Source organism: Epinephelus fuscoguttatus, linkage group LG19 (genome assembly GCF_011397635.1).
Source record: "Epinephelus fuscoguttatus linkage group LG19, E.fuscoguttatus.final_Chr_v1".
Lineage (NCBI taxonomy): Eukaryota > Metazoa > Chordata > Actinopteri > Perciformes > Serranidae > Epinephelus > Epinephelus fuscoguttatus.
Window position 1 is genome coordinate 39,104,366 of NC_064770.1, and position 12,078 is coordinate 39,116,443.

The following is a 12,078-nucleotide window of genomic DNA, read 5'->3' on the forward strand; positions in this document are numbered from 1 at the left end:
ATTTAACTTTTTTATATAATGCTCTAACATTATTTTAATAGTACTGTAATTTCATTATAACTACTTTATTCAACTTTTTTATAACAATATTTTTTAACTTTATTGTAACAGTAATTCATTAAATAATTTGTATTTTTGTAATCTATAAAGGACTATTGTAATAAAGTTAAATAAAGTATTGTTATAATGAAGTTAAAATACTTATGGAAAAAAGGAAAAATATTGCTATATAAGGTTAAATAAATTACTGTCACAATAGAGTTAAATAAAACATTTTTATAATAAAGTTAAATAACATATCGTTATAATAAAGTACTGTTGTATAAAGTATAGTTATAATATCTCTAGTCCTGTATACAACGTAGTTTTTAGTTTTAACAAAAACTAATAATAGAGACCATATAAGTCCTGTTTCACGTGACCTTCACTGGCTCCCAGAATCTTTTAGAACTGATTTTAAAATCCTTCTATTGGTTTTCAAGGCTACCTAATGGCCCCGCCCCCTCCTTTATAATTGACTCCCTATCACCTTGTGTCGCTCCATGAACCCTGAGATCCTCCACAGCTGCTCTTTAACTGCTCCTAATGTCACGACAAAAACCTCTGGTGATGCTTCTTTTAGCTACGACGCCTAAAAAACACTGAACACCCCGCCTTTAAAAATCAGACCTGCTGCTCAGTGGACAGTTTTAAACTACGACTCAAAACATATCTTTTTAACATTCTTAATATGTTGGTGTAAATGTATTTTTATTACTTGATTAATTACTGATTGATAATTTATTATTCTCATTTCTCCTTGAATGACTGTTGTATAATTGTATGGTTTTATTGTGTTGCTGTTTGTCTCTGCTGCTAAATTGTACCTGCGCATGGAAGGTGCCATATAAATAAACTTCATTCATTCATTCATTCATTCATAAAGAAAAGGTAGCAGAGTAGCTACCTTGTACAGTGACCAGGTTACTGGATACCTTACGTAATAAAAACACTAAGTGCACGGTACAGAACAAAGACTGATACAGTAAATCATTCCTCTCCAGGCCAACACCTCACGTCTGTCTGACACAAAGCACTCACAGCTCTCTGCAGTCGCTCCTGTAAAGCTCAGCAGTTACGTCACAACCATTTGTTCACACTGCTGCTGATGATTAACTGCACACTTGAAGCTATTCTGCACATTTCTTACAACCTCTACCTTCACCTCTCACTGTGTCATGTCTGTAATTGATCTTCTATTTTTACTTTTGATATTTTTATTTTAGTCCTGAATATTTCTCTTGTATATTTTAAATTTTAGTACTACTGATTTTTGTATACGTTTTATATTCCTATATTCTCATACATTTTATTTTGATCTGTTTTCAAGAATTTCCCATCTATTGATAATAAAATTAAATAAAGTGCTTTTGTAATAGAGTTGTTATAATAAAGTTAAATAAAGCATTGGTGTAGTAAAGTTAAAATATTAATATAATAAAGTAAAATGAAGTACTGTTATCATAAAATTAAAATTCTACTATAATAAAAGTTAATGTTAAATAAAGTATTGTAATGATAAAGTTTTAATAAAATAAAAATATATAATAAAAATATAATACAATATAATATCTATCTGATAGACATACGCACAACAAACTGGTTAAAAATCAAAACGAAACAGAAAACAATCAATTCATAACTTTTTGTATCGGCCCAGTAGAACATTGAGATCATAATCTGTGGTTAGCACAAAATCCCCCGGCACACGTTGTGGCACACCATCTGAGAACCACTGACTGAGCGCACTACATTTTCCACATAGCCTGTCCAATACTGGTTAATTCCACTGCAGAAGAGACTCGCGACAATTAACTGGTGAAAAAATCGGCAATCGGCCGATATTGGTATTAAAATGAGCTGCGAAACGAACATGCTTTTTCTTACTTTGCACAATGAATTAATTTTACATACACTGAAAACTATCTCATGTCTCCATCTGCTGGGCCGTCACTGTAAGAGTACGCATGTATATTATGACGTTAACTCCACCACAGAGGAGACTGATCGCTACAATTAAGTGGGGAAAAAAGTGGATGTATCGGTATCGGCCGCCTATGTTGTTATCAGCATATCGGCAACATAAATCCAATATCGTGCATCCCTACACAGATTTACATTTGTCATTGTTCACTGTGCTGTGGGTGCATTCCTGCTCTGACCCGACTCACACACACATTACAGAGTGTGTGCATGCCTTATACACACAGGCTGCGGTGCGACCGACGCTGACGCACATTTAAACACATTTGTGGAGCCTGTCAAAGGCTCGCATTTAATATTATACTCGGATTTATGGTCAAAACGTTCTGGGCTTCAGATGGGAGATAAAATGGTTACGCCGATGAGTCCAGTCTACGTGCCTTGAGCCCTCCGCAGCCTGCACAGACCCTCAGCCACACACATGCTGCTCAGTGAGCTGCTTTATCCTGATCCGCTCAGCCGCCAGTCAACAAGTTCCTGAACTCAACATGTTTGTCAGACTCATAAAACACCTCTCAGAAGAAAACAGGGACAGTGTGATCCGATCTTACCGTGCTGAGGTGCTGCTGTCAGTCTGCTCTGCTCCGCAGTAGGTCCCATGCTATTTTATCAACTTTACTTTCACTTTCCATCTTTTCACTGGCACATCATCATCATCATCATCATCATCGGCCGCGGAATTTCCAGCCGAGGGGCTGGGTCCAAGCCAGCACTTGAAACTTGAAAACGAACTCCTCCGACTGGAAACTTATGGACTTTTATAAGAAACCGGGCAGAGGACTCTGAAACTGTGGCAAAGGTCTGTCGAACACACAGTTACCTGAGCATGTGGACCTCACCTGAACTGAAGCATGGAACAGTTCACAAACAGGCCTGTGCACTGATTAGAGTATATAGATACATACACATAAAGTGCAGGGACGGAACTTTGGTTCAGAGATGAGTATGGAGGGGTGGGAGGGACAATTAAAGGGGAACTTTGGTATTTTTTAACCTGGACCCTATTTTCAAACATTTTTGTGTCTAAGTGACAAATGGGAGCAACATTTTTTAAAACTGGTCCAGTACAGACTGAGGCTGCTGCAGCTGCACAACAGACTACAGTGTCTCCACTTGGGGCAATTGAGCACCATCAATTTGGATCCAACAAAACGACTTGTTTTTGGCACAGACAGGCTCAGATTGTTATTCTGAGCTTCTGTCAGCATTATGGAGAAGATCCCTACAGAGTGAGGCTGCTGTCAGCCCTAGAGTGGTCTCCTCTGGTCTGAATCAGGGACTCATGTTGTCCCAAAGTTGTATAATTGCCTAGAGTTGGTTGGTGTTCTCACGGCAGCATTTACAAGAGGACCAGATCAAATGCCTTGTGTGAGAAAGCTGCTCTTGATTGGTCAGAATTTCCATGTGGGAAAAATCCAGGAAGTAAAGCAAACGTTGAAGAAGAGTACACTTGCAAGATAAATGTGACACTTTCTAATATCACAATGGAGGGACAACTACGCAGGTTGATTTTAGCGCTGCTCATCGTGGACTATATTGCTGTCATTGTTCATTTTAGTCAAAGCATACAGTTTGAAAACGAGGCAAACGCGGCTCCAACTAGAAAACAATGTTTTGATGCATTGGATGTGCTGAATGTGCATATTAAGGCAGTACAGGAGGAGGTGCACATTAATAATCCTCCAGGACTGTAACATGCTCATGTTTAACCCAAACAATGTGTCATGTGACTGCAGTTGCTTCACATCCAGGTCGGAACACCTTCTCACCACAAACCAACCGCACCAGAGTTCCTTTGGAACCGGACTGAGACCACCTCTTCAAGAAGGTCTCAGTGCGCACCTGAGTGTGATTGCTGTGTTCACACCTGCCCAAACGAACCGCACTGAGGGGGCAAATGAACTTGAGTTTGACTGAACCAGAAACAGCCCCAAAATCACCATCGCCAAATGTGTAACCCGTCAGAAATATTCTAATATTCTCACAAACTGACTCAGGTCCTCACGTTTGGGATTTTGCTATTATTTTCTGCACAACTCAGCCACAAAAAGCAAATACAGGAGAGAACTTCAACAAATCCAACCTGAGTGATAAAGTATTGTTTTTAATAAACCACAGACATTTTTCACAGCAGATGTTTTCACTAGCCATAATGATAGCTGTATTCCTCCTCATTAGACGATTAGTGTAGCGGAGTCATCGTCACTGTCACCATGTCCTCCTGTTAGAAGGCAAAATGTCTGCTGAGAAAAACTGGGGGTTCTTTTTCACAAACAGACTGCGGATCTGTATTTTTCCTCAAATGATGAAAAACAGACAGAAACACAGACGCACTGTAGGGTCAGTAAGTTCTTTTATTTCACATAAAATGCCGTCACCATCTGTAAAAAGCCTTCATCACACAGTCCACAACTGACATTTAAATAAGCTTCATAATGAAAACCACTGACAGAAACACAGCAATAAGAAGTCTGGAGTGTCATTTCAGAAAACATGGTATATCAGATCATTTTAATAAAACTACAACACCCACAAATTCATCAAAAATGTTCAAGCATCATGATTAATTAAGAGTTAAAACAGCAGATTACAGAGAAATAAACAATAAAAAAAGCCTCACAAAATCAAATAGGAAAGAAAAGACAGTGCAAAACTTAATGCTAACATGTTGTCCTAAACCTGCTGCTAAATGCTAGTTCTGCTGCTTATTTAAATGAGGGGCTCATTTTCCAAACTGTTGGGACACTTATTCCAACATGTGGTGTTTTATATTAATAAAATACTGTGCAGAGGACTGAGGCACAGAGTGGGTCTGATCGCTGGCAGAGAGGCTGAGGCAGGATGTGAAGAACTGGCAGAAAATAGGGTTACATGAAAACATCTGTTTCACCTTTCATGTACTGAACTGAAGCTCTGAAAACTGCAGCTACAGTAATTTTAAAGGGATAGTGCACCCAAAAATGAAAATTCAGCCATTATCTACTCACCCATATGCCGAGGGAGGCTCAGGTGAAGTTTTAGAGTCCTCACATCACTTGCGAGACCGTGAGACATGGGCACCCGTTCATGCGTGTTCACATGCTTTTGCTGGTCTCGCACAAGCGCACACACGACACACCAGAGAGGCAGTCAGAGCTACAGGCTACAGTGAGGCTAAAAACAGAGTTCAAATGAGGTTTTTCCAAACAGCTTTTTATGTCGGGGCTTCAGGACACTTGGATCACTACGGACGAGCAGTATGGAGATATTTTGTGGTTTCAATGATGTGTTTTTGGACGTTTGAATCTGGGGAGCCGTCAGCCTCCATTAGGTGGAGTTGTGTTGCTACCTCCTCTCCCCTTGGATCTCTGCAAGTGATGTGAGGACTCTAAAACTTCACCTGAGCCTCCCTCGGCATATGGGTGAGTAGATAATGGCTGCATTTACATTTTTGGGTGCACTATCCCTTTAAAGGTACCGACGTCACAAGAAGCCCTTATCAAGAGACAGCGAGGGACTCTGTGTTATTTACAGAAACATCATGTGTGTATGGAATTAAAAATGATTTTAAAATGTTTTCATGCGACTGTGACACTTTTTAAACGCAAGTATAAAGGCCTTTACACACCAAACTCCTGTGTTAAAATAACAAATGATTGATAATATGAAAAAGGAGAACAGAGGTAGAGCAGTTGTTGGCGTTACATTGCTGCAGCTGTACAAACTGTCTTTACTTAATCTTTTACAACACATGTCTTGTGGCTGACATAGAAAACGAGTCGCTGCTCTGGCGGTCAACAGTTTGGGAAATGAGCTGTCAAATGTTGAACCTGAGACAGAAACAGAAGCCACTGTGGTCTATTAAAATATTAAGCCAACAATCTCTAAAAGGAGATTTTCTAAAGTTAGAGTGTGGTTAGGAATCATGAGCAGAGATGTAGTGGAAACTTCCAGACACTGTTTAACCAAAGTTTCTGTTCTGATTAGTCAACAAAACATCTGGTGGTGAAAATATCTGTTACACATTTACTTAACTTGTTACCACTACATCACTGCACATGGGAACACGTCCTGAAGGCAAACAGTAACTGACTGACAAACTGTAGTACGTTCTTGTTAAAACACACAGAGAATAAGATCAAAGGTAAACTTTTGTTTTTCCAGACGGAGCCTGTTTTCCCACATGTTTGTGTCTGATGGATGGAAACGTCAGTTCTTTAAAACCGGTTTTTAGAGGGAGCACTGCAGCTGACAAGTTGCGTCCACATACACCCACTAAAAGTGTTTGTTTTCGTCACTGACAGGCTCAGATTGTTATTCTAAGTGTCTGACAACATTATGAAAGGATCCCTACAGAGATAGAGCTTTGTGTTAAAGAATAAGATCCTTTTTGTTTAACCAGAGACAGCTAGGAAATCGCTATCACCAAACCAACCAGACTCCATTTAAAAAAAGACTAATTTTAGCACATATAGAGGCAGCATGTTTTCACATGTAACTGGGTGAATTAAGGGTTAATTCAACCAGACCAGAGTTGGTGATTGTTGCAACAGTGAAAAGATGAACCAAGATGGTTTCTGGTTTCTTTTATTTAGTTTCTGTCGACTCTGAATGAAGTCTGTATAATGTTGATAAAATTACCATTTATTTAAATGGGGTCTGGTGGGTTTGGGTTTTCAGGGCTGTTTCTGGTTAAACAAAAAGGATGTTACTCTCTAACAAAAATCTCTATCTCTGTAGGGATCCTTTCATAATGTTGTCAGACACTTAGAATAACAATCTGAGCCTGTCAGTGACAAAACAAACACTTTCGTGGACGTACACTGATGGTGTGAACAGAGTGGTTACACTGCAGCACACCAGTCTCAAAACCTGTGTTCCCATCAGTCACTCAGACACAAAGAAAATGGCAAAATGGGGTCCAGGTTGAAAAATACCAAAGTTGCCCTTTAAACAATAAATGTTACAAGGTTTCCCTTAACAATTGCATTGATTCAAAAATTGCATTGAAACTGTTTTACTGGATGAACACTTGAATTCAGGCACAAATGTGTTTGTTAAATGCCATAGCTTTAAAACCAGAGATGAGTCATTGTGAGTGCAGACAGTGAGGAGGAAATGGGGGCTGATCTCATCCCCCGGCTGAAAGTACCTCGAGCACCGAAGTGGAGTGTATTTGTACCATTTGTAAATCCATATCTTGATCACTGACTTTGACCTTTCATGTTGATTACTCCCTGCTGCTCTTCTTTGCCATCTTAAAGGGATAGTTTGGAGTTTTTGTTGTGGGGTTGTGTGAAGTACTGATCAGGAGTCCGACACAGAGGCTGAGTAATGTACTGTTGTGAATGGGGGCAGCAGCAAAACCTATTTAGCCACTTCAAAAAACAGTATCAGTTTAAATGTACAATATATTTAGAATATTTTCACCACTTCACCTGCCGTCACACAGCCTACTGCGACGGGGAACTGAAGCCGTGATCTACGCTCTCTTAAAAGCCACCAGACTCTTTTGATAAAAACAGGGACCCCCAAACTACATGTATAAAATTGACATACATATTTAACATGTAAACATACCTTAACATGGTGCATACAATAATAAAGATATTAAAATAATAATTGTTGACAGATTCATATGGTGATAGTGGATTCAGTGCGATGTACTGTACACTAAACTGCACCCAGCCCCAAATAGGCCGATTTATCTTTGCTAATAATGTGTTGGATTTGTGTTAATGTGCATTTTTAGACATATTTTCATTATTAAAAAAAGAAAAAACAGTAACTCTGAGGCCCCCGAGGTTTCACAGACCCCCTGTTGAAGGCCCCTGTTCGCTTAGATTCAACAAAGTCACACAGTAACTCAAACAAACTGACTGACTGAGGCAGCGGTAGCCCAGCAGCTCCTGTGTTTCTCAGTGGAGTCTGGTGGCTTTGAAGAGAGCATAGCTAACGGTTTCAGTAACCCCGTCTGAACAGGCTATTCTAAATTTAGCATGCATTTAAACTGAAATTGATTTTTTTTAGCTGCCTAAAATACATTTTGCTGCTGCCCCCGCCACAGCAGTACATCCAAACTGGGATCGTACCGACAGACTGCAGCTAATACCCTTCCTTTGTGTAAGTGGCCTCATACAGCCCCGCTTGAAAATATCCAAACCATCTCTTTAAGGATGTTTCAGTCAAAGAGTCGGCAGGAAACCTTTCAATCTCCCTTGCTGAGTCATGACAACCTAGAGAGACACAAAACAAGACCGGAGGGGCACTTGAAGACGCAGCTGTGGGAAACATACAGCCTGACAGGGCGGACACTGAGGCTGGCTTTACTTTAGTTAACTTTAATGTCACTGTACTGTGTGAATGTTACAGTCCTTTAACGGACATTTCAAAATATCGCGATATATATTATGTATCGCGATATAGCCTAAAAATATTGCGATGATGTTTTTAAGTCATATCGCCCAGCTCTAATTAGGACTGAGTGCCGCGACGCTCTCCAAGGTGTCTGTGTGTTTGAGAGGGACTCAGAGAGAGGTGAAGGGAGACTATTGTGTGCAGGGTTTTTGGATGTACTAATATTACTTGTCCCGCCCGCCGGAATCTGCAATATTTACATAATGTAATAGTAACTATAAACCAAAACAACAACAAAAACAGCAATTAGCCCTGTGAATGTGAGCGGGTATTGATCAGTGATGGCAGCAAATCTTTACAACGGTAGCGACAAACTATGTCGCTAAAAAGGGTGGCTCTTCACCCTGGACAGGTCGCCAGACTGTCACAGTCACATTCACACCTACGGACAATTTAGAGTCACCAGTTAACCTGCATGTCTTTGGACTGTGGGAGGAAGCCGGAGCACCCGGAGGAAACCCATGCTGACACGGGGAGAACGTGCAAACTGCATTATTTCAGGCATCTAACCAGAAACTCATTGACTCTGAGGTGCAAACATGCTGACTCATTTCAGGGATTTAGGACTCATTCCTGCAGAAATAATCTGTGTCATCAGATAATGTATCTGAGTCGTCTAAATCTGAGTTCAATTCAATTCAAACAATTTCTTGAATGAGTGAAATTGAACCTAAATGTACGGGGCATTAAATCAAATTAAAAGTAATGTAACTCTAGTCCCATTTGATACATTCAATTAAACAACAATAAAAAATGTGTCTACTTTGCTCTCAGTAACTCTTTCCCTTCATTAAGATTGATCTCTGCTTCATCTCCATTTTTCCCTCAAGCTTTCCCAAATATTCGCAGTGACCTTCAACATGAATACTAAACTGTATGATTAGTGTCAGTGAGGCTGATCTGCACAGCATCACTTCCCACAGTCCTTTAGGTCTCATGTCGCCTTCACTTTAATTGAGGTTTCAGGGTCCCTCAATGCTTTCCTCCTATTGTTGGACAGATTTGTCTCTCGTTCTCTGCTTCTTACTTTGCTCAAAGACTTTCTTCCTAAGTGACGACCTTCGCTCCCTCTTTCCTAAAAATCGATCTTCACAGGCTTCATATTCTCAGAGAAAGCAGGGAAGCATTTTGCATTCTGACGTTGTGCAGCTGAATCTCTCCGACAGACAGAAATATAGTCAAATCTACTGTTAGTTCCTGTTTTCACAGCGACGGCTTTGAACTCTATGTTTTAATGGATCAAAGTAAATCATGACTGTTCTTATTTCATTGTTGTGTATAAACACGGTTGGAGTGCTGAATCAGACTAGGACCTGCTCATTAAATTCACTTTCTATTTCAATTAATGCATTTAGTTGGTCACATAATGGGCTGTGGTTTTAGTTAATGGGTTCTTAATGGAATCTACATCGAGGATAATGTTTGTCCACCAGTTGAGCTGCATCTGTCTCGCTCAGAGGAGCTTCTTGGTCTGAGGCTGAGCGCTGCCTTTAGAGGTCGAGGAGGTTTTGGTGTCAGCGGCCAGCAGAGTCATGATGTCTTGGAGAGCTTTACTGATCTGAGCTCCGAACCTGTGAGAGTCCTGAGGTGGAGAAAGTCGAGAATTAATAAGAAGAGAGTTGAAAAGGGAAGAATATAGAAAATAATTGTGGGACATACTGAAACCACAGAGAGGGAAGAAGACCGAGACAACAGGATGTAGACAGAGAAGTGGGTAAAGTTTTATAACCCTACTGATACTGAATGTTTGAAGCTGATACTGATTTGAATATCTGAGACTTTAAAAAATGTAATATATCTGCAGACAATATAATTTCTATATAAACACTTTTATACAGACCAACACATACCAAGTAGGACATTAACTGTGTATCAAGACCAGGTGGAAACATTAGCACACATGTGAGCGCGGTGTCCAGAGAGGCAGTCAGAGCTACGGGCTACAGTGAGGCTAAAAACAGAGTTCAAATGAGGTTTTTCCAAACAGCTTTTTATGTCGGGGCTTCAGGACACTTGGATCACTACGGACGAGCAGTATGGAGATATTTTGTGGTTTCAATGATGTGTTTTTGGACGTTTGAATCTGGGGCGCCGTCAGCCTCCATTAGGTGGAGTTGTGCTGTCACCTCCTCTCCCCTTGGATCTCTGCAAGTGTTTTGAAGCCTAAAGGTGCGGACACACCAAACCGACATCAAAGAACTAGCGGCGAGGAAAGCCAACTGTTGCGTCGTCTACGGTTGGATCCAAACGGAGAGCCGGGGCTAGCTCAGAGACTAGCGGAGGCTAACTGGCTGTGCTTCCCTCCTGTCATGCTGCGGCTAACGCTCCGCTAGCCGCTCCCAGCTAGCTCCGGTTTGTTATTCAGGTTAAAGTGGGAAGAAGCAGCGGGTCTGTGGGGCAGCTGAGTGAAGTGGAGCCTGAGGAGGAAGCACTGGTTAGCCCCGGTTTCACTACAGGCAGATTCACTCGCTACAGGGGCGAGGAAATAAAACCTGAACAGCCAATCAGAGTGATCTCTCTCACCGACAAGCTCCACCGCCGATTCAACATGCTCAATCAGCCGAAAAGCCGCCGACGCCGAAATGCCGACGGGGCGGAACACACCGCAAAAGCTAGACCGACAGACGCTCACCGACAGCCCGACTTTGGTCGATGGCCGACCGTCGGCTTGGTGTGTCAGGGCCTTAAAACTTCACCTGAGCCTCCATCGGCATGAGGGTGAGCAGATAATAGGTGAATTTTCATTTTTGGGTGCACTATCCCTTTAAGACTTTTTGAGGACTTAAATTAAGAAAATTTAATTAAAGAGACTTTAAGACTTTTAAAGGACCTGTAGACACCCTGGTGTATATTGTGAATCCCTGGATATCAAATGTTTATCTGTGATTTCTGAGTCTCTCTGTGGAGCTCCAGGCTCGGCCCCACCCTCAGTGCTTGAACCCAGGGTGGAAAATCACGTGTTTATTGCTCTTCCTTATCAATAAATACCTGAAACACTCCACTCTATTCATCTGTGCAGTTTATTGACTTATTGCACTTATTGTAAATCAATAAAGCAGCCGACTGAGCGTATATTTAACACATTGCATCATGCCCAAGCATCTGTACAAGTAGGCCTGTCATAAACTGACTGATCACATTAGGTTTATCCTGTTAATAAATATGTATCATGAATGTAAATAAGTATATTATATCTTAAGAAGAGCATGTGATCATTGTTTTAAATAAGCTACACGACCTCCACCAATAACCTTAACATAAACTCTGCCGCCTTAATATTCAAGACAACTGTAACTAATGACGTTAATGTGATGTTAAGCAGCAAAGAACTTGTACTAACCTTGCAAATTCACCAGGCTTCGCTAGCTAGGCTAATGTAGTTAGCAAACTAACGTTAATGTTACGTGAAGTTACATATATTGGTAGCTATTAGTGATAGTCATGTTCTCAGAGGTTTGTTTGAATTTTTGTGTTGATAGTTCAGGAAAAAATATGACGACATAAAAATAAATTTAAAAAAGGACTTTTTCTTTACATTCAGGGTAATTCTAACAGCTATTTTAGATTTAGTCTTGAGATTAAAATGTTTTTTAGTTTTAGTCACATTTTAGTCATTTTTATTCGTCATAGTTTTAGTCGACTTTTAGTCATTATGTTTTT

At 40.4% G+C, this 12,078-nt stretch overlaps 2 protein-coding genes across 6 annotated transcripts in view; both read right to left on the minus strand.

Moving 5' to 3' along the window:
- The window catches only part of LOC125879298 (uncharacterized), a 45,776-nt gene extending 42,997 nt beyond the window's left edge, over positions 1-2,779 (minus strand). For all 5 annotated transcript variants that reach the window (XM_049561124.1, XM_049561123.1, XM_049561126.1 and 2 more), the window contains exon 1: positions 2,574-2,779. Coding sequence is in view for 3 of the 5 variants with exons in the window: in XM_049561123.1 (XP_049417080.1) it covers positions 2,574-2,622 (49 nt within the window). In the remaining 2 variants the exon portion in view is untranslated. The remainder of the gene's footprint in view (positions 1-2,573) is intronic.
- A 1,577-nt stretch (positions 2,780-4,356) lies between these two features.
- The window catches only part of cpt1a2b (carnitine palmitoyltransferase 1A2b), an 81,663-nt gene continuing 73,941 nt past the window's right edge, over positions 4,357-12,078 (minus strand). Inside the window, exon 19 of the mRNA XM_049561052.1 lies at positions 4,357-10,000. Coding sequence (XP_049417009.1) covers positions 9,872-10,000 — 129 coding nt within the window. The 3' untranslated portion in view covers positions 4,357-9,871. The remainder of the gene's footprint in view (positions 10,001-12,078) is intronic.